At 47.0% G+C, this 21,072-nt stretch overlaps 3 protein-coding genes across 12 annotated transcripts in view; 2 read left to right on the top strand and 1 right to left on the bottom strand.

Moving 5' to 3' along the window:
* The first annotated feature begins 223 nt into the window (after positions 1-223).
* Positions 224-7,709, top strand: LOC147150790 (uncharacterized). 2 transcript variants are annotated; one of them, XM_086024040.1, is made up of 10 exons: positions 224-397; positions 1,890-1,939; positions 2,023-2,177; positions 2,306-2,410; positions 2,937-3,065; positions 3,127-3,246; positions 4,247-4,375; positions 5,266-5,344; positions 5,464-5,490; positions 6,181-7,709. In XM_086024040.1, exons 2-10 carry the CDS (start codon positions 1,906-1,908, stop codon positions 6,774-6,776), a joined length of 1,374 nt encoding a protein of 457 aa, XP_085880166.1. In that variant the 5' UTR covers positions 224-397; positions 1,890-1,905; the 3' UTR covers positions 6,777-7,709. The 2 variants fall into 2 exon arrangements, with proteins under 2 accessions (XP_085880166.1, XP_085880165.1); XM_086024039.1 differs by lacking the exon at positions 224-397 and having other exon boundaries at positions 1,744-1,939.
* focad (focadhesin) overlaps positions 7,624-21,072 on the bottom strand; it is a 26,992-nt gene continuing 13,543 nt past the window's right edge. For 3 of the 6 annotated variants that reach the window (XM_086024031.1, XM_086024030.1, XM_086024028.1), the window contains 29 exons: positions 20,686-20,820; positions 20,139-20,189; positions 19,966-20,049; positions 19,457-19,580; positions 19,086-19,274; positions 18,824-18,945; positions 18,635-18,727; positions 17,725-17,813; positions 17,616-17,657; positions 17,421-17,529; positions 17,232-17,348; positions 16,328-16,572; positions 16,112-16,201; positions 15,867-16,014; positions 14,717-14,836; positions 14,291-14,413; positions 14,141-14,218; positions 13,985-14,056; positions 13,344-13,446; positions 13,169-13,249; positions 12,906-13,034; positions 12,698-12,813; positions 12,340-12,588; positions 12,180-12,269; positions 11,508-11,685; positions 11,325-11,422; positions 10,479-10,730; positions 10,332-10,407; positions 9,634-10,256 (listed from right to left, as the gene is read on the bottom strand). In XM_086024031.1, coding sequence (XP_085880157.1) covers positions 10,183-10,256; positions 10,332-10,407; positions 10,479-10,730; positions 11,325-11,422; positions 11,508-11,685; positions 12,180-12,269; positions 12,340-12,588; positions 12,698-12,813; positions 12,906-13,034; positions 13,169-13,249; positions 13,344-13,446; positions 13,985-14,056; positions 14,141-14,218; positions 14,291-14,413; positions 14,717-14,836; positions 15,867-16,014; positions 16,112-16,201; positions 16,328-16,572; positions 17,232-17,348; positions 17,421-17,529; positions 17,616-17,657; positions 17,725-17,813; positions 18,635-18,727; positions 18,824-18,945; positions 19,086-19,274; positions 19,457-19,580; positions 19,966-20,049; positions 20,139-20,189; positions 20,686-20,820 — 3,477 coding nt within the window. In that variant the 3' untranslated portion in view covers positions 9,634-10,182. Of the gene's footprint in view, positions 8,955-9,633; positions 10,257-10,331; positions 10,408-10,478; positions 10,731-11,324; positions 11,423-11,507; positions 11,686-11,738; positions 11,857-12,179; positions 12,270-12,339; positions 12,589-12,697; positions 12,814-12,905; positions 13,035-13,168; positions 13,250-13,343; positions 13,447-13,984; positions 14,057-14,140; positions 14,219-14,290; positions 14,414-14,716; positions 14,837-15,866; positions 16,015-16,111; positions 16,202-16,327; positions 16,573-17,231; positions 17,349-17,420; positions 17,530-17,615; positions 17,658-17,724; positions 17,814-18,634; positions 18,728-18,823; positions 18,946-19,085; positions 19,275-19,456; positions 19,581-19,965; positions 20,050-20,138; positions 20,190-20,685; positions 20,821-21,072 lie in introns of those variants that run through there. The other 3 variants (XM_086024029.1, XR_015085755.1, XM_086024032.1) reach the window with 3 other exon arrangements.
* Positions 7,748-10,111, top strand: hacd4 (3-hydroxyacyl-CoA dehydratase 4). 4 transcript variants are annotated; one of them, XM_086024045.1, is made up of 6 exons: positions 7,748-7,879; positions 8,219-8,325; positions 8,454-8,581; positions 8,675-8,784; positions 8,863-8,969; positions 9,755-10,111. In XM_086024045.1, coding segments are annotated over exons 1-6 (774 nt in total). In that variant the 5' UTR covers positions 7,748-7,877; the 3' UTR covers positions 10,075-10,111. The 4 variants fall into 4 exon arrangements, with proteins under 4 accessions (XP_085880171.1, XP_085880173.1, XP_085880170.1 ...); XM_086024047.1 differs by lacking the exon at positions 7,748-7,879 and having other exon boundaries at positions 7,892-8,325; positions 9,755-9,880; positions 9,961-10,111; XM_086024044.1 differs by lacking the exon at positions 7,748-7,879 and having other exon boundaries at positions 7,892-8,325.

Below are 21,072 nucleotides of genomic sequence, written 5' to 3'. Positions count from 1 at the left end.
CAAATGAGGACAAATGCTATTAAAAAAAAAAGCATAGTTGGACGGTTGTTTTTTCCCCACATAAACCGACTTATGATACTGTAAGGCTCAGTAATGTCGGCCAAGTCGAGCCACTATAAACTCATGTTGTGCGTCACACTCAGTGATAGGCAAAACTTTATCATCCCTGCTGTAAAACATCACTCCTCACAGTGAGTGTGTGGGGTGGGGGGCGGTGTGTGTGTGTGTGAGAGAAGGTGGCAGGCGGCTTAAAGGTCGCCAGGCAAGTGTCGCCTTCCAATAAATAGAGAGTCCAAAGTTCAGGGGACGTTCCATCAAAACGACTAGACAGGCAGCGGAGGTCAGCCAGTTGTCCTCTCCAGCTGCCGAACTGCACGTCCGCTTCCTCCGACTACAGGTACTCCTCATAATTATCACTGTATTAAGGTTATTATTTGCCCTCAGGGCTTGCTTGATTTTACAATTACAATTTAAGTAGAAATATAGTCATTCATTTGAAAGATTTAAAAAATTTTTTTTAACTAACATTAGTTCTTGTCATTGGTATACCTTATCCATTCATTTTTATTTTCTAACCTTAAATTTTCATTTTGTTAGCAAAACAGCGTAAAAAAAAAAAAAAAAAAAAAAAATATATATATATATATATATATATATATATATATATATATATATATATATATATATATATATATATATATATATATATATATATATATATATATATATATGTTCTCATGTCCTGTGGTTGAGCTAGCTATCTAACTAAGTTTGCCATCACCAACCAACATTGAAAAACGTTTGACATTGATCTTTCTCAAGTATTAACTAGCTAGAGCTGCTCGGGCTGATCAATTAATTAAATGCAAATTGACATTTCAATGTCGTTTACGAATAAAAGAAACAAAACATTTCTTCATTTCAGTTGGTCAGTAGACTTGAATTTTTTTTTTAGATATATATTTGCATATTTTATTTTTTAATATAGTGTCCTGCTAAGTTTATTTTTATACATGTCATTGTTTCATGACAAGTTGATAGTGATAAAGCCACTGATTTGATCCGACTTGTGATTTACTGATTTAAGTCTACGTGACACTTTTTGGCAGGATTTTGTGAAGTCGTCAAAGTGAACACTTAAAAGACTGCAAGTGAAAGTGTTTCATAATTTAACAGGATTAAGCCTAACCCTCTAATTGAAGTAGAAAATTTAACTGTCTTTCACATTAATTCATATCATACTGTGTGTATATATATATATATATATATATATATATATATATATATATATATATATATATGTATATATATATATATATATATATATATATATGTATATATATATATATATGTATATATATATATAAATATCGCATATTAAATAGCAATCTTGAGGGGGAAAAGGAAAATCGCAATTACTGTACATTATTTTTAAGTCGTACAGCTGAACTAGCTAGCCAATTATCTTACAAGCAACTTGATATTTAAGTAACTAGATATCTAACTAGTTACATGCGTAAAATTGTTAACATTTATTCTTTCTAAATACCAGCTGGCTATCCAACTAGCTTACTAAATAGCTTAGTAGATATCAAACTAGCTAGATATTTAACTAGCTACATATGAGCTTGATATCTAACTAGCTACTGACCAAACTAGTTAGGCAGCTAAACGTAGAACCCAACCAACAATGTCAAAATGTTTTATTCTTTCAGAACAGCTATCTAGCTATTCTTCTATTAGCTATCTAACAAGCTACATTTGTAATTAGCTAAGCTAGCCATCTAACTAGCCAACTTGTTAGCTAATCAAAACTGACAGATTTGTCCAATTTGTGTCCACGTCAAGTCCAAACGAATGAACTAACTTGCGTATCTTGCTGTCCGTAGGAGCCCGGAGACGTCGATGGAAATGAAGAGCATTTTGAAATCGGACAGAAGTAAGTTTTGAAAGGCCCGCGTTGACTCGGGAGGGAGATGCTGTGTGCGACGCAGTGCTGACCAACCAACTTGACCCCTTCAGAGAACTTGTTGCTGCTGAAGGCGCAGGACTACAGCACCACGCAGAGCAGCTCCATCGGGGCCCTGCGCTGGAACCTGCCCGAGGAGGACATCCAGGTTCACAACTCGGCCCCCAGCAGGCCCGTCACCAGCGGCAAACTCACCGGACACTCGCACGTCAGTAACACCCCCCCCCCCCCCCCACCGTTTTGTTTAGTGTGTTTCAAAAGTGTGCTCTTCAACGTGTTTCGAGCGTGTGGTGAGGCCGAGGCCGGCTCAAAGTTGCGTGTTCATGTTTGCCGCAGCACCAGCAGCAGCCTCGCCAGAACAGCCTGAAGGACCTGCGCAGCCTGCAGGAGTGCATGCGCTTCATCCAACACTGGAAGGAGCAAGTGGACCAGGTTTGCAAGGTGTATATACACACACACACACACACACACACGCACACACACAAACGCACACAAACACACACGCGCGCTCAATGCTTTGCGAGAAATAGTCATTTTAAAAAGGCCGTCCCTTCATATGGGTGCCTACCGACAGGAGAATCAACTAAACAGATGGTCCAGTTGTTTTAGAAATATGCTGGAGCGCTCTGAAATGTTGGGGAAGTCGTTCAATGGCAAATCGGAATTCATCCTTGAAACGTTACAACTTTTTATCCCGACGGCGTTGCTCATGTAAAGATTGGAACTTTCTTTTCTGAAAAAAAGAATACAAGCATTACGAGACTGCGACTTCTTACGTGGAGAAAAAGAAGTATTTGTTTTTGAAAAATGACGACTTTACATAAATACGATTTTTTTCCCAAATTTCCCCCTCCAACTTTTGCATCTCGACGGAATTGAGGGGAACCAAACAAAAAGTTGCCGTCCAGCTGACCCAATCCATTCCAAGATGAATTAGAAATTGAGGCTCACTGTTTTGGTTTCCCAGCGCGCCGGATTCGATCCGGAGGCGGCGTCAGGCAAGGCCGACATGTCCAACTCGCGTATCGAGCGCAGTCTGGAGGAGAGCCGTAAACTGATCTTGGAGTGGGCCGACGAACTACGCCATGTGGACAAGGTCAGTCAGTCTCACAAAACAAGTATCGCAGGCCAGGCTGACTTGTGCTGCGCGTCCTCAGGTTCTGGAGGCGAACCCCTGGGGACCCGAGAGCCAAGAACCCAACAAGCTCTTCGATGCCAATAAGGAGGCACAACTGAGGGTCATGGAGTGGGCCAAAGAGGTACAAAAGGTCTCGGAGGTGAGTGAGGAAACAGCCTCCAAAAAAAACACCCAAATGAATTGAAAAGAGAGTGACCAAATCAACGAAATCATTGCGGCGGCTTAATGCTAAGGAATTGTGTTTCACTTTGTCTATGGTGTTTGCTGTTATAGTTTAGCATTAAGGTAGTGGACTTTGGACTTCAACAAAATCATTGTGGCGACTTAATGCAAAGCAACTACGTTGAGCCCAATTGAGAAGCTTCGTGTGGTGTCGTCATGGAACATCTAGGATGGAACGTAGTTAGGGAACATGGATGCAAATTTCACTTAGCCAGTCTATGGTGTTTGGGGTTATATGTTAGCATTAAGCTAGTGGGCTTTTGAATCCAACAAAATTATTGTGGCATCTGTTGAAGCAAGTTGAGAAGGTTCATATAGTTTAGTTGATCAATATGTAACATCCATGCTAGTTTCACTTAGCCGGTCTATGGTGTTTGGGGTTATATGTTAGCATTAAGCTAGTGGGCTTTTGAATCCAACAAAATTATTGTGGCATCTGTTGAAGCAAGTTGAGAAGCTTCATATAGTTTAGTTGATCAATATGTAACATCCATGCTAGTTTCACTTAGCCGGTCTATGGTGTTTGGGGTTATATGTTAGCATTAAGCTAGTGGGCTTTTGAATCCAACAAAATTATTGTGGCATCTGTTGAAGCAAGTTGAGAAGCTTCATATAGTTTAATTGATCAATATGTAACATCCATGCTAGTTTCACTTAGCCGGTCTATGGTGTTTGGAGTTATATGTTAGCATTAAGCTAGTGGGCTTTTGAATCCAACAAAATTATTGTGGCATCTGTTGAAGCAAGTTGAGAAGGTTCATATAGTTTAGTTGATCAATATGTAACATCCATGCTAGTTTCACTTAACCGGTCTATGGTGCTTGGCGTTATCTGTTAGCATTAAGCTAGTGGGCTTGTGACTTGGACAAAAGGAATACAAGTATTTTTTTTTTGTCAAGGTTGAATTGTCTTTTCAGAGCTGCGGGGTGCAGAGCGACGAGCTGGGCAAAGTGCTGCGTCTGCTGGGCCTCAAGAAGAAGCGACTGGTCAGCCTGCTGCCCCTGCTCGAGTTCATCACCTGGTCGCTCCTCAAGGAAGACAGCATGGTGAGCGGAAAATTGAGGAGTGGGCAAATGCGGGCAAAATCCACAATGGGGAAATGAAAGAAAAAAAAAAAAAGAAAGAAGGTCATTTTGTTGAGGCGCAATAAAGCAGTAAAAGGCAGGAGCGGGTTCAGAGTCGTCAAGCAAGCTGATAAGGCCAGCTTTATGTAATGCCAAAAGTGCATGTGCGTGCGACAGCGCGCTAAATGACTCAGGGCGCTCTGTTTATATAAACTCAGATTGCGGCGATAACCTACGACACAGTTGCACTTTATTGCCAATCACTCACGAGGCAGCTTGGAAACACCCGTGGGCAAACGTTTGTCATTTGATTTGGAAAACCAAACCACGGCTCAATTAGCAGATGAGCTACAAAATATACAAATATTGGAAAACAGTTGAAATGCGGATGTCAATTAGATTAGACCCATATCTGTATCTTATTTGAAAGTATCGGGTACTCATGGAGGCTGCCCACACCAGCCGCTGATACTTGAGACCCCCCCCCCCCCCCCCAAAAAAAAAAAACAACCCAAATCCGACAACCTTTACCATGAACCAATTTTTAAATGAGATAAATGAAGTCCAAATCAGATCAAATGTGAATGCAAATGATAGGAAAAGGGAAACGGCCACATTCATGCAAGGAAAGTTCTCGGAATGTTGAGAGTTTAATTGCTCGGTAGTCCGAACGAAGGTTTTGTCCACAATAAAAGAAGGCCAAGGACAATTGGTTCGGTTTTCCCTCATTTCATTTTGGGCACACTTTTAATGCTCCTATTTTGAACTTTGCCATTATTGGTCTTGTAAAGTTTTTTGTCGGCTTGGGTCAAAGATTGACAGTTTTTTCGAGAAGTAGGCTAACCAACGTGCTTGCGTTCTTTTTTTTATAGGGGAGGATCCCGCAGTTATGGTTGTCGGTAAAGCAGCGCACGTGGAAAGCGGGGACGTCGCGATACATCCCCAACTCGGGTAGCTTTTCATTTCAAACACGTGACATAGTAATTGCATGGCCTGCCTGCTTCGCGGACGGTCGCAGTTGTGGCAATTTGGACTCACGCGAAACAATGTGCGATGTGTCTTGTTTGCAGTTTGGAGTTGGATCCGCAGCGCAGAAGGTGAGGCCAACGACACACACGTCGCGTCTCACACAAGTCGGCCACACGCGCGCGCGCGCACACCAATAGTTGAGAAAAGTTAGCGAGACCCCACCAAGGTAGTCAATGAAAACTAAGAAAATAACTCAAACAAAAATTGAAAAACAAACGTCATTAATAAAAGAAAAACTGCTTTTGAACAAAATAAAAAAATAAAACTGAAACTACAATTTAGGATGATAAAACGAACCGTAACTAATCAGAGTCAAAATCTCCTTTGTTTTTGTCTTTTGAGTTTATCTTTCCGTGGATTCATTTTGTTATTGTGTTGGGCGGGGGAAATGACCTGACACCGCCTGGCCACGGGATAATCGCTCAGGATCTGTTGGAGGCATCCGATAATCGGGCCTTTGATGCAAATGAGGGTGGAAAAAAAATCCTTCTCAACACAGGACAATCGCTCAGGATGAGATTGAAGAGACATCGGCTGACTTTGATGGGGACAGGGAATCCGCCCGATTATTGCCAAGCGTTTACCGTACTCCTTCTTGTGGTGTATTTGACTGCGCTAACCGACGCAGCAAACCGCACGCGGCGATACCGTGGCCTGATTTTGAGATTGTCGTCCTTGGCTGACTTTGACCGGAAGGGGGAACGGGCCCGATTATCGCCACGTACCCGCCTTGACCGAGAGTCTGTCCTCCATCGCAGCTGACGTGATCCTGGACCCGACGACCAACCACCCGTGGCTGAACCTGTCTGACGACCGGCGGCAAGTCCAGGAGGGCCTGCGGCAGGCCGAGCTGCCGCCCGGCCCGCAGCGCTTCGACAGCCGGCCGTGCGTGCTGGCCTGGGAGGGCTACGGCCGAGGCCGCCACTACTGGGAGGTGGAGCTCGCCAACAACGGCTACTGGCGCCTGGGGCTGGCCGCCGCCAACTCCAAACGTCACGGCCGCTTCCCCATGATCCCCGAGACGGGCTTCTGGTGCCTGTGGCGCGGAACGCACCAGTTCTACGCCTGCACCGAGCCCCAGACCGCGCTGCCCGCCGGCCTGGTGCCGCGGCGGATGGCCGTCTACTTGGACTACGAGGAGGGTCAGGTGTCCTTCTACAACGCCGAAAGCAAGACGCACATCTACACCTTCACGGCGGATTTCAAGGGGAAGGTGTACCCGCTGTTCGCGCCGCTCGACGGCCGCACTCTCATGACGATCGCGCCGCCGCCGCCGCCGCCTGAACCAGGGCTTCGCCAACAGACCTTTTTTCCACAGGATGACCGTTGTCAACCTGACGCCAATGACGCATGACCGCCGCACATCACCCTAAATGTCAAAGGTTGCCTATTTGGAAGAGGAAATGTTGTAATGTTACGAAAAAAAAAAAATTACGAGAATAATGAGAATCAAGTCGTCATTTAAAAAAAAAAAAAAAAAAAAAAAGTTACCATCAATAACAAAGACTTATTTTGCCCAAATAAAAAGTTACAAGAATAATATTGCATTTTTACACAAAAAAAAAAAAAGTTGTACATTTACACAAACAAACGACTCGTCAAGATAAAAAGTCGAGTAAAGTCTCATTTTGATTGGATAAAAAGTCAAAGTCGAATCTTGTCAGGATACTCGTCTGTATTTATGTACAGTGTGTATGAAATCATCTTTCATCTGGAAATGATTGACCTTACAAGCCTCAACATGCATGCGTGCACTTTATAATGTACATATGTTTTGCAAAAATCAATGATGCTGTTCTTCTTTTTGGTCTCACCTTTGATATTTTTGGAAAGAAATCATTCAGCCATGCCGCCAACAAAGTGCAATATCTGTCATTGTATTTATGGATGTGTTTACCCGGTGTGTGTGTGTGTGCTCAATCGTCATGTTTCTCTTTGTTGTTGAAAGAATTGTTTGAATGAAAATAAAATACAGTGTTGGAATGATTTCGAGTCACTTTTGAGATTTGCTGCTGGCTTCACTTCATTTCATTGAATAAAAAAGATCAAAAAAACATCACATTCGTGGCTTGATTTCATTTTCTAAAAATCCAAAATGAAACCTTTTTTTTTTTTTTTTTTAAATGATTGTCTTATTTGCACTTTGTGGGTTAATTCGACCAATTTTTTTTTTTCAAATGATTGCCTTATTTGCACTTTGTGGGTTAATTCGACCAATTTTTTTTTTTTTTTTTTTTTAAAAGCTTGTGCAATTTGTGACGTATTTATTTTTAACTCACTGAACATTACCACTTAAGTGAGTCAAGTATTCAAAGAGCAATAATCAGACTGAGGAAGTGCGGCTGAGCAAGCGTTGCAGCTCTTTTCCTGCTTCCGCCGCTTCTGCTGCAGAAAAAGAAAAAAAAAAAAAAGCCGTTGGGAGGAAAAGAAAACAAAGTAGACTTTGAAGAGGAAAATGTAAGTGAGCGACTTTCATTTGAGGAGCTTTTTCACCTCTGCTTGATTGATTGAGACAGGACGGCAAACTCGTTTGTTTCCAGATCTAGTATTTGGCGGCGCTTGTATGAAAACATAAGCGAATGAAAGAGAATGCGGGGAATTCAATTGCATCGTGATTTTATGCTGAATGCGATGGACATTGTGCTGCTCCTTCTGCTGTATAACACAGACCTACATGTCATAGAAGCTGCGGCAATAGTCGCCGATGCAGTTCGTGTCCTGGTCACTCTTCAGTCGAGGAGTCGCTTGTGTTATCCTTGTCATGTTTTTTGTTCCTTTTTTTTTTTTTTCATGCAGGCTCAGCGTCAGGCTTGCCTACATTTTCTCGTACAATCTGATCCAGTTCTGTGGACACACGTGGATACTCACCAACACGGTTGTCAGGTTTCTCACCTTTGGACGAGGTCAGCTTGAAGGCGCCAAGGTTACACGAGTGGCAAACTCGGGTCGCCCCCAGCGGGTGGTTAAACGCCGGAGGCGCGTAAACCATTGCTTTTGGGTTGTTTTTTTTTTTTTTGGGTCTTTTTTGCAGATGCCCTAGCAGACACGTTTCACTCGGTCGGTTTCGTCATGAGTCTCTGCCAGCTGCTCTCCGTCTTGGAGGTTTTCCACATCGCCGACAAGATCGAGAAAGCCAGACTGCTCCCGCGCCTCGTCCAAGTACAAGCCATCCCGTTCATGCTGACGTGGTCCGACGAGACCCGGGAGATGATGTGCTCTGGCCGGCGTCTTGAAAGTTGACATTTTGTCCAGGTTTTGGAGAAGAACCTGCTCCTGGTCACGCTCATCCATTTAGACGAGATTCAGAGCAAACCGGTAGTTTGCGTGCAGCTCTTCTTCTGGAACATCTTGGACTTGCTGAGGTGCGCGCCGGTAAACTCTCAAAACACCCGGCCGGGCCTCAAACAATGAACACGGAGCCATCCGGTTTTCGGGCCCAGGTACCCCCACGAGGTGATGTGCGTGATGGACGCCCCCTCGGCTGCCATGCTGTGGGTCCGTTACACTCTGTGGATCCCCGTGTACGTCCTGTCTGTCATCACAGAAGGTGAGCCCGTCAACACTTGCAGCCAAAAACATGACATTTCACGTGCGTCTCCAGGACCCATGCACGAATGGGAACACGTAGGCGGCCATTTTAGTTGGAAGCAGACTGATAAGTATGGAAAAATGGCCTAGAACAAATTCCCCCTCCCCCCCATTGTCAGTTTCATTAAATGAGACGAAATTTGGTGGACATGTCTTTCATAACGGTACGTATGAAAAAGCCAGAAAATGAACAGGAAGGTTTTCATTGAGAAAAACAGTTGACTAAATCCGTAAACAAAATGAAACAGGAATATTGCGACCAATTCCAGGCCTCATACTTGGTTAGAAGGCGAGAGAACAACACTGGGCCCACCTCACTGGTTTTTCATATTAACTTGGAATTTGGTGGGCCATGTCTATCATAACAGGACGGATGAAAAAGCCTCCAAAATCCCCATGCCCAGAATTGCACATGAACGTCACCATTTTGGACAAATTCCAGGTCTCATACTTGGATTAAGAAAAAAAAAAAAAAAAGTTTGCCGTCGGAATCGCCGACGGAAGCCCGTTTAAAATCAGAGGCAGACCGGCCTAGAGGCGGGGACTATTTTTTTTCCCCCGCCGGCAAAAAAGGCGAATGACGGAAGGACGGACGCTCCATTTGAAGTCAAACACTACAGGACGGCGTTATGAATTGCAGCTTTAATTTCACTTTTGTGAGCTTGCGGACCGACGAGACCGAAGGCCTCGTGAAGGAGTCAAAGGTTCGGGATGCAAAATGAAAAGCGATGTGACTTGTAACAGGGGTCACCATATGCCAGGTGATGCGTTACATGGAGCAGGAAGAGCGGCACGCCGGCAACTCGACGGCTTCGGAGCCCGCCGGCCGGCCGCTTGTCCTCGCGGTCTCGCTGCCTCTCCTGGTGCTGGGTGAGCGGTCGTCCCTTGAGTCGCTGCGCAAGGACGGGGGGGGGGGGCAAATCAAAGACAAAGTGCTTTTGTTTTCTCAGGAGCTTCGCTCACAGTGTGGCAATCGCTGCAGGAGAGACGCCATCAGCTGGAGAGGTGGGCCAAGAAGATCAAAGGGAAATGAGCCAATCAGTAACAACAATAAAAAAAAATAAAAAAAAAATAAAACGGCGCGTGATTCTGAATCTCAACTAAGGCCATTTGAGCGTTTATTCCATCTCCATTTTGAGCTGCCAGACGCGCTCAGACAGCTGGCGAGAGGGTTACCAGCCATACGCTCGTGTCCACACCGACTTCTTCTTGAACTCAGGGGAACAGCGCAGGGCCAACAAAGCCGCTGAGAAGGAGGACAAAGAGCAGCTCAGAATCACAATCAAACTCAAGTCGCGTTCTGTGCGTGCGCGTGTCTCACCGCGAGCCGCGTCCACCGTTGTCGCCGACAGACTTTGCTCGGGTCCCTCCACGATACCGAGAAGCCACTCTACGAACTATATCGCACACGTTTTTGCTCGGATTGCAAAGTCTCCAGGACGGGACGGGATTTGCCGGCAGTACTGACCTTGTGCGTGTGGCAGCTCCAGGGTTCTTTGCGGAGAAGCCGGGGCAAGCTGCGGGGCAGCGCCAGCAGGCAGCGCGGCAGGGCGCCCTCCGTCAGCTCCTCGGCACCGTACAGGGCGTGCCGCAGGGCGGCGGGCTTGGAGGCCGCGCTCCGCGGGAACCAGCGCGCCCTGACGCCAAGCAGGAGGGGCGTCGAGAGGTCGCCCCAGGAAACCACAGCGCCGGCAAACACTTGCAATAGGAAGTCTGTGGACTACACGACACAAGATTGTGAATTTCGGGAAAAAAACAACAAAAAAAAACAAAAAAAAAAAAAAACAGTACCAGTCAAAAATGCATAAAAACTCCGACTCACCGACTGGTGCTCATGTGGCAACAGGGGCGGAGCCAAATTGCGAGACTGCCCGCCCAGTGAGATTCATGAAAAAATAGATACTTTTACATTTTTAGTAAATGATGAAATTATTTGACTTTTGTGGTCGAGTTAAATACACACGTAATTGTCTGTATTTTCTATTGAGTTTCGCAGCAGACTTGAACTGAGAGGCAATCGGAGCTAGAAGCTCGCACGATTGGCCTCTTTTGGGGTCAAAAGAGTGTGCGCCATCTGAAGGAATTTGCCAAAAGACCTCAAATGTCACCCGTCCTTTCGCATGAGTTTTGAAGTTCTCTGACACCATCTTGTGGCGGAAAAAGCCTGAAGCTCACTTGCAGGTCAAATTTGGGCTCGCAAAACAAAGCAAAAAACCAAAAAAACAAATAACCCAAAAAATAAATAAAATAAAAAATGGACCCAGTGTCGGGTTCTGGCTTGAAAAATGGGCAAGCACAGAGACGTCCGACCCACCAGTTTGGCGTTCTCACACGCCACGGCGGCGGTGCCGTAGGCCACGTTCCGGATGAGTCCCATCAACTCCAGCAGCCACTCCATTCGCTTGGAAACGCCTGCGGCACAAAATGCCAGTGAGAAGCTTGCATTTGCCGGCATTTGCGGGCATTTGCCGGCAATCACAAAAGACATCTAAGTGACCTGTATTGTCAGTGGCGGCCAGGCGACACTGGTACAAAGTGTGCAGGAGGATCCAGCCCACCCGCTGGGCCGGCCAACCGCGCAGCACGCCGGCGATGACGTCGTTGAGAGCCAGCAGGGGAATCCTGCCCCGGGATGCCAGGGAAGCCAACACGAAGCAGCTTTTCTCCATCTGGCTCTAAAAAGTCACCACAGTGCGGCTACAGCGTGGCCGAAACTATGCGCAGCACTCCGTTTTTCCACCAGCCTTACTCCAGTCCAAGACGTGATTTTACTCCGTATTCCACACACATTTACAGCTACTTTGTCCTGTCTCACGCTTATTTTGGGTGTCATTCCACTGGCGACACTGTAAATTTCAGAAAGTAGTAGAATGGAAAAGAAAGGGAGCATTTCGGTGAGGTCCACTTGAATCCTGCTTTTTACACCGACAGAAAGCAACGGCGGTAGGTTCATTTTACGATGGACCATTTTATCGGATCGGGTGTGAGGAAGTTTGAGGGGGGAAAAAATGGATTTCAGCAATTTGCAACCATGTTCAAAAAACAGGAAAAGCTCAAGCCCCGAGAATACGTTCCGGACACGCGGTACACCCAATGCTCCTTTCCGTGCTCTAATGCGGGCAAATATTAAGAAGGCCTCTCGGGGCGACTTTCGCGGATCGCGTCGTACCTCCGTGACAGCGGCGGTGCGGTCAAGCTCCGTATCAGACATCTCAGACAAACACGCGGCGACTCCCACAAAGAAATCCACCTCATCGTCCTAAACAAGACGAGCACTCATTGACCGTTTGGCAAATTCCTTTTCGAGAGCCGCGGATGAGACTCGCTACCTTGATCTGGTTGGGCAGGAGGCGGAATATCTTCTCCGTGGCGGAACACAGGACGGACCAGCAGGCGGCGGGGGGGTCGGGGGCGGCCATGGCCTGGGCCAGGCCCCGCAGCAGGGAGCCGCGCAGGGGCCCCGAGTCCTCTCGGAAGGTCTGCGGGCCCAGAGTCTCCGCGAAGAACCGGAGCTTGTCCTCGGGGACGTGCTTCATCCACCAGGAAAGCTTTTCGTACAAGAGGGCCCTCGTCTGGCGCTAAATGACAAAGTCAACGGCGCGGGGCAAAATTGCACACAGCGTTACACGCACCTGCGGCGGTTTTTTTTTTTCGGAGCACGTAGCGAAAACAAGTGCCCGCACTTACGCTGAGACTGTACACAAGAGGCGAGGACAGCCAGTGGCCCAGAAAGAGCGAAGCACTCTGGGAATACTGAGCTTGAGCTGCAGCCAACGCCACGCATTGATGCTGGACCTCCTCACCTGTCAAACAAGGGAACAAAAATCATGTCAGGAGGTCTCTTTCCAACGAGTGCGCCTGCCTTCAAGCCGGATACCAAAGCCGAGTCGGATACCAAAGCCGAGTCTCATCAGAGGCGACAGGATGGCGCTCCAGTTGACGGGCGGGTACTGGACCGCCGTCCCGACCGAGGCCAGGGGCGTCAGCGCGGTCCGCACCACGCTCGGATGTGCAAACTCCGGACCTGCAAGTCCAGATTTCTTTGACTGACGTTTGTGCTTAATCCATTCACCATCGGAAAAAAAAAAAAAAAGTCTTGAAATAATTCTCGAATTCATTTCTGACGGATAGAACAAGGCTCAAGTGAACGGGGCAAACCTTTCTTCCCCGCCTCGGCGAGCAAGTCCACCACGGCCCTGATGACACTTTTCTCCGCGAGGTAGCCAAAATCCTGCGGCACTGAACGGACGACAACATCAAAAGCGTCGCCCGCGTGTGCATTTGGGGAGACGCTGAGCACTGCTCTCTCCGTTTGACGCGCGCCTCGCCTCACCTGCTGCGTGCGAGTGACTGCTGAACACGTGCGACAAGTGCAAGTGGCCCAGCAGGCAGGCGCAGTTGGACTGCAAGCCAATGGCTCCCGAGAAGCTTACAATCTGACAAACACAATTTGAAGCCGCTCTTCACTTTTTCATTCAAGACACTTAAAGTCGAAGTCAACGCAAACATTTTTTTTCCCCCCAAGAATATGTTCTATGCAAGCCCACTAGTTGAAACAGGGCATTGTGATAAATATTGTGGAATAAGTGTTAATCCACTTGTTTTTAGCCATTTCTGGGGGCGGCCATTTTGTCTTCTGTCGACTGAAAATGACATCACAACGACCAATCACGGCTGACCTGTTTTCGGAATGGGAGCCGTGATTGGCTGTGAGCGGTTGTGATGTCATTTTCAGTCGACAGAAGACAAAATGGCCGCCCCCACGGATGGATGCGCATTAACACTTCTTGCACAAAGGCAATATTTATCAAAATGCTTTGTTTCAACGAGTGGGCTTGCATAGAACATATTCTTGAAAAAAAATATGTTTGGGTTGATTTCCCCCTTAAGCGCTGTGCAAATTCAATGTCTACTTTTGTCTCACACTGGAGAATGCTGCAAAGTCTACTCCAATGATTTGTGCGCCATCATTACCTGCGAGACGGCCCGAATGACCTCGTTGAGTCGACTCCGCTGACTGGACGAAAGCTCCAGTTGGCTCTTGAGCTGCGATGCGGAAACAAAAGGCGGCGGAAGCGATGAAGGCGAAGAAAGGCAAACGGCTCCGACGCCCGGGGAAAGGCGCTTCACCTGTATGAGGTAACTCTCGGATCCGGCTAAAGCCACCAGCCCGTTGACGGCGGCCAGCCGCTGCGTGGTGGGACAGCCCTGAAAACAACGACAACCTTTGACACAACCACGAAGACGCCGAGCCGGGAGGAAAAAGCCCAAACGCCGCACCTCCGCCAGCAAAATCTTGACCCAGGCGGCTAGGAGACGAGCTTGGAGGTCCTCCGCCTTGCCGTGACCGCACAGGGACAGGCCGTGCACCGCCAGGCCCAGAGCCAGGGACAAGCCGGGACTCTGAGCAATGGAAAAGAAGGATGCGCGTAGGAAGGGCGGAGGGAAAGCAAGGAGAGGAACAAATGAGGAAGTATAGAAGGCAGGAAGGAAGCAAAAACCACGGGACAAAGGAAGAACGGGAGGATGGAAGGAAGACACAAATATGAAGGAAGGCAAGCAAGGATATGAAAAAGGGAAAGAAGGACGAAAGGTAAGAACGGAAGGAAACAAGTATGTACGAGGGAAAGGAAGGCAAGCAAGAATGAAGAATTAAAAAGGGAAAACGAGGAAGGGCGGGAGACAAGCAGGCCGCGGGATGGCGACCTGCTGGTTGTCCTCGGTCAAGGTGCGCAGGAGAGCCGCCACTTGGTCCGCCTTGTCGGCTTGGATGAGGCTCCCGCTGAAGGCCGACACGCTGACGCACGCCGCCGAGTACGCCAAAACCTGCGCGCAAGCGTTTCGACTTGAGGCCGCATTTGTTCAGTGGCGCAAGTCCCGCGTTTGCTTCATTTAACGTATGTAGTGCAGCAAAAATATGAGGTCGTAATTAGTTCATTTATTTTGAGTGAGAAAGCAAATAGAAATCAAAGCAATGGGTTGACACTTAACTTTTACTAATTGCCTAATTTGGTGTCAAATGTTGAGAAATACTCAAATGAAATATTTTACACATTTGATATTGTCGTATGGTTAAATAATTGGTCATTTTGCTCATGTAGTTTTGAAAAATATATATATTTTACTTTTTTTTGGTGGTTAACTTATTTGTTTTTGAAAATATATAAAAGGACACATTTTACATTTACATATATACACGCACATATATACCTACCTACATATAAATACATATATAATTGCTTTGTTACAGCTCTAGCTGTTATGAAATGCGCTGTATAAATAAAAATGTATTGTCTTGGATTGGATTGTATTTTACCAATAATTGGTTAATTTAGTTAGTTTAAAATACTGGTAGTGCAATAAAAGTATTACAATGTAAAATGCGCATATCATTTTCTTTATTTGGTTGAACTGGCAAGTTGTTTTTATGTAAAAAAAAAAAAAAAGAATAGAATGGAAAACATGAAAATAAAAGATTTAACATATGCCACACATTTCTGTTTTAGGTGACTAAATAATTGGGCAATTTATTTGGTGTAAATAATCAACTAAAAACATTCAAATGGAAAAATTAGACATATACATTTCACTTTTTTTTTCCATTTGAATAAGTCATTGGTCAATGAATTAAAAATTATTAGATAAACATACGGGTGTTTTTAAAGTGCTCTATAAATAAAGTTGTCCCGAGGGAAAAAAAGGTTTTATATTATTAAATAATATGTTTGACATACACATTTGAGTTTTTATTTTTTTGAACTTGATAAATGCTGTGTGCTCCTTTCACGCCCCGCACACACAGATATACAGTATTTTATTTTATTTATTTATTTATTTTTCAATCTTATTTTCCTACCTCCTGCATCATGCGCCCGTGTCTGTCGCTGTCCTGCAGGGTGCTCAGGAATTTGTCCAGTATTTGGGTGACGCGGTCGTGTTGCTGCGTCTGCCCACTGTGGCAGAGAGCTGAAAGCGCCAGAGCCAGACCCAACATGCAGCCCGCACTGACCGAGGCACCATTTCAAAAAAATAAATAATAATACATTTTAAAAATGAGCGTAGTCGTGTCCCTTTGTGGAGATCAACCAATGGCGCACTAACTTGTATTCCGCATCCGTGTCGAAAGCGCACGCTTCCAGAGCCCGCAGAGCGTCGGCGAGGAGATCAGCGTCCTTCTGAGGGGAGACGTCACTAGAGAGCAGAGATACGCAGAGTTCAGGTCATTCCGCAGGCATGGGCCCGGCAAAGCGCGTGAGGCCTGCCACGCAACAGTACGAATACACAATCGTTCGGAAGACGCAGGCGGACGCGCGCTACCTGAGGCGCTGCCGACTCAAGCCGGACAGCACCATGCCGAGGGCCAGGCCGGAGTGGAACCGAATGGCCGGAGAGTCGGCGCCGGGCGACGCGGGCGACGCGGGCAGGCCGGCCCGCAGCGCCGACAAGACCCGCTCCAGACTGTGGTGATGCCACACAAGCAGCACCGGCACCAGCAGGGACAGCGCCAGGCTGGCGCAGGAGCGGGCAATGGCGCTGGCAGTGTTCTCGCCCGAATAGGAGCGCTGGGGGGGGCAGGAGGAGGAGGAGCACCACCACAAATGCATCAGCGGCTCTTCGAATGCCAGGTGGGAGCAACAAGAGAAATCCTTGCAAGAACGTATCCATCATTGAAGCGAACTGTACAACTCACTTTTTCACTTTTTTTTTTTTTTTGCTTTTTCAATCTTTCAGAAAGGCCAAGTCAAACTATGTAGCTGTAATCATGCGCTTGCACAAGTGTGCACACCCTCTTCTAACTGTGACATGCTTGTGTTCAAAATCAAGCAGTCACACTCAAAACTCAAGTTGTGAGAATGTGAGTCATCGCAGACCTGCCACCACAAAGTGCCTCCAATTAACCACAAACACACTTCTGCTGTTCTAGTAGGCTTTTCCTGACATTTTGGGGGGCTTTACAGCAGAAGCCCGAACCTGAAGGTTTTCTGAGGAATTCCTTATTTTTTGCTTCAGAAAAACAGGTTGCATTTACGCCAAACATTGAACAACTTTGGTCCTAAAGTTCAACCCTGGTTTCATCGGGAGACTTTGGCGCCATGAAATCAAGCCGGCTTCTGATTCTAATTTTTGGGCCCGCAACAACAAAAGCGAAAAATTGACCAAGTGACCGCTCGCGTCCGGAAAAACTCCTCCAGGTGGGGCTACTTGGCGGCACCGTACTTACATGCAGGTACCATGGGAACACTTGCGCTTTGGCCTTGTAGCTACTGCTGATGATGCTGAGCAGGGTGTCAAGCACCATTGCCAACCAGTCGCTCGTGGGCACAAACTCGGGTCCGGCCTGAAAGCAAGAAAGCCAGCATTTGCCACGCAAGCCCGCCTCCAAAACAGATGCGACCAAGACGCGTCTTACTCGGAGGCCGGCGTCGCCATCGGCGGGCAGGCTGCGCTCGTATTTGGCCAGGACGGCCGCCAGGGCGCTCAGAGCCAGCAGCGAGTTTCCCTGGACAACGGGGCTCTCCCTGAATGCCGGCCGCAGAGCGCAGATCCACATTAATTAGCCGTCAGAAAGGAGCACTGCCGCCTGAACAACTGCGCTTGCACTCACTTTGTTGCACCTCCGATGGTGTCTGTTAAGTGGTCTCTGGCCCTGAGAACGGCAAGAGATGCATTTGTGATGGCGATTTACATGCTGCGAGAATTCATGTCAAGCTCACCACAGCCAGGCACAATGTTGCTTGTAGCGCACTTCCTCTTGGTCCTCTTGGTCTTTTTTGCGCTGCATTTCCAGATCGGCACGTCGACCCTGAGCACAAAAAAAAAGTCCGTTGGATCTTTAAACCGGAAGTCAACCCCCCCCCCACCAAAAAAAAAATCTCTCGACAAGAACATGTGCTATGCGGGCCCACTAGTGGACACGTGGCATCGGGATGAATATTCCCTTGGTGGAATAGGAGTTAAAGCGCAAGTCAAAGCAAACATCTTTTTTTCAAGGATATGTTCCCAGCAGGCCCACAAACACGGCATTCTGATTCATTTTAAGTTAAGCAGCAAAATGCACTCGTTTTTAGCCATCTGTGGGGGCGGCCATTTTGTCTTCTGTCGACTAAAAATGACATCACGACCGCTCACAATGACCAATCACGGCTGACCCCCTTTTCTGAATCCGAGCCGTGATTGGTCGTTGTGAGCAGTCGTGATGTCGGTCGGTCGACAGAAGACAAAATGGCCGCCCCCAGAGATGGCTAAAAACGAGTGGATTAACACACTTATTTACACAAACGCAATATTTATCACAATGCCCTGTTTCAACTAGTGGGCTTGCATAGAACATATTCTTAAAAAAAAATGTTTGGGTTGATTTCCGCTTTAAGCGGTAAAATGCACCCGATTTGGTCCATCTCAGGGGGCGGCCATTTTGCCACTTGCAGTCGACTGAAAATAACGTCAGATCACGACCGATCGCGGCTCAACCAATCCTAAACCAAGCCCAGACTAGAAGCTCCTTCAAGGGAGGCGCAGCATGGCTTGCTTGAGCTCCATCAAACAATTTCTGACAAAGTGGGCACAAATTGCATGTTCTCCGCTAAGAATGCACCCGTCGAGCGAGATATCCGAAGAACCCACCTCGAGCACTGCGTGGAAAGTGCGATTCATGAAACCGCGCCACGCCTGAGGCAGGAGCAGCGCGCGGTGCCATTCGGACGGCTGAATGTTCACCTGCGGACGTACAAAAAAAAAAAAAAGGTGAGGCTTTTTTCTTCCCCCCCACGGTCAAAAAAACAACAGAGACCAACATGCGGCGGCTGCGAGTACTTCGTGAATGAGGGCGCTCATGGTTTGCTGAAAGCTGCGGCTGCGGCCGACGAGGAGGCGCGGCAGGGGTCGGCCCTCGCGATCCGTCTGCTGCGGCAGCTCGTAGCAAAGCAACAGGCCGGCTGCAAACACGCAGGACAGAGAAGCGACCCCAGCGGAATTAAGAATCAGACGTTGCCGGAGTCTGCTTCACGGCTCCGATCTTGCTACTGTGTAGTGGAGGGAGGGCAACTTCGCTCAGGCCTCGCCAAACGACGGTCACCTGCTAGCCCAGACTTGAGCCCCGGCTGCTTGTTCTTCTCGTAGGACTTGAGCATGAAGGCCGGGATCCCCGCCATCGTTTTACCCTGCTCCGAACGCAGGCCGCCTCCCCGCAGGGCGGAAAAGTACACGCCCCTCGGCATCTGGCTCATCTCCTGCTTGACCAGCGATGTCAGGAAAAGCTCCAAGGCTGCACAGTATGACGACATATGGGACAGTTCGGTCATTTCCAACGGTAACGCTTTGATCGTCGTAATAATGGACAAATGTTTCTTTCGGGTACGGCCGCGGGGAGCTGTAGCGCATTTGCCCAACCGTGTTCGCGGAGAAGGCATTTTTCGACACAAAGACGAGACGCTGTGATGTCATCACCTGCTAGCGCGGGTGAGGGGGTGAGAGTCAGCAACTTTACATATGATGAACCGGCGACTGAGAGGTCTTTCTCTTCCTCCTCGTCCTCGTCCTCGTCCTCAGGCGGCTTCACAGCAGGCCTGGCCTGCGACAGTCAACAGACAGAAAACGAGGAGGTCAACAAGCGGGCCTGCTCTAAGTCAGGAGCGGACCTAGACGCAAAAAAAAAAAAAATCCATTTTTTTTTAAAACCCCCCCAAAATTCTTCGGGAAACCCTGATGGACATTAATTGTATGTTCTCTCCAGAGGATTGGGGGAAATGTAGGAAAAAAAATACCTAGAAAAATCTGAAAATACTCAGAAATCAATTATCTGGCCTAGCACCTGGGGGTCTAATCATATTTCATGGGGGGCCAGTGCCCCCGCACCCCCCCCCCCCCCTCTAGCTCCGCCAGTGCTCCAAGTGCCTTGAGATAATTTTGATGGTCAATTAGCACAATAAGAATGAAATGAACTCGACTTGACTTACTGCCTCGGGGAGATGATTTATTGTGTGAACCTCTTCCGGGAAGTCTGCCAAGGCCTGAAAACCACAGCTGGCCACCTCTGGGTCCTGTTGCCCAAAAAAAAAAAAAAAAAAAAAAAGATAAAAAAGGGGCACCTGTCACAACATCAGAACGTGCCGGTGTTTTCTACACAGACCTGGTTGGCAGCGTAATGCCAGAGAAATCCGACTGCTTCATCCTTTAATTTCTATAAATAAAACAAAAACTGCAAATAGCATCAAGGAAATATTAAGCATAAAGTATTTGTCTGCTATTCAGTGGACTCCAGTTTACTCGCAATTAGGCAGAAATTGTTTTTTCCCCCCAATATGTTTTAAAATATTTTTTTACGATTTTCCCCCCAGAGAAAATTGTGGAGGTTTATCTCGGGTTTTTTTTTCTTTCAAGAATTTTTGGGGTTGAAAAAAAAAAGATTCATGATCACGATTTATAATGGGCGTCAATCACCATTTTTGTTTTGGACAAAGAAAAATAGGACTGGATTGTAAAATACATATTTTTAAAAAATGATAACGAAACATAAAAGAGAATTAGAGAAATAAACTCTGTAGTACATTCGTGTTGATGTGTGGCTTTAAGGGCGTGGCCTCATAATGACGTCAGTCATTCGATTTTCATCTGTGTGTGACTTTTATTTTCATCTTTTTTTTTTGCATGCATGCATGCATGACTTTAGCGGGCACCTCGTACTCCTCGGACTTGACGGCGAGTTGTGGAACCAGAGCCAGAAGCTGAGACACGGCCTTGACCATCAGTGGACGAGAGTCGCACCTCAATTCCGGTCCGAGAATTCGCCATGTGGAAACAATGTCCACAACCTGCAAAAGGTCGTGAAAGTCAAAAACATGTGACTACCGTACTTCACTTTGAGAAAAATGGACTTCATTGCTCGTTGCTCTCTGGAACGGGCGCTTTTTTCACAGCACCGTATGCTAAAATATTTGCTTGCCATGCTTTTCCAGGACTTCAGAATTATTGTTCAACATTCGTGCGTATTAATAATCGAATCCACGAATTGTGTCCAAGTGACAATATAAGGAAGTGATTATTGAGCGATATCGTTTTCACGA

This window comes from Filicampus tigris, chromosome 2, assembly GCF_054856515.1.
Source record: "Filicampus tigris isolate MCC_2025a chromosome 2, RoL_Ftig_1.0, whole genome shotgun sequence".
Classification (NCBI taxonomy): Eukaryota; Metazoa; Chordata; class Actinopteri; order Syngnathiformes; family Syngnathidae; genus Filicampus; species Filicampus tigris.
This window is presented reverse-complemented; position numbering and strand designations above follow the sequence as displayed.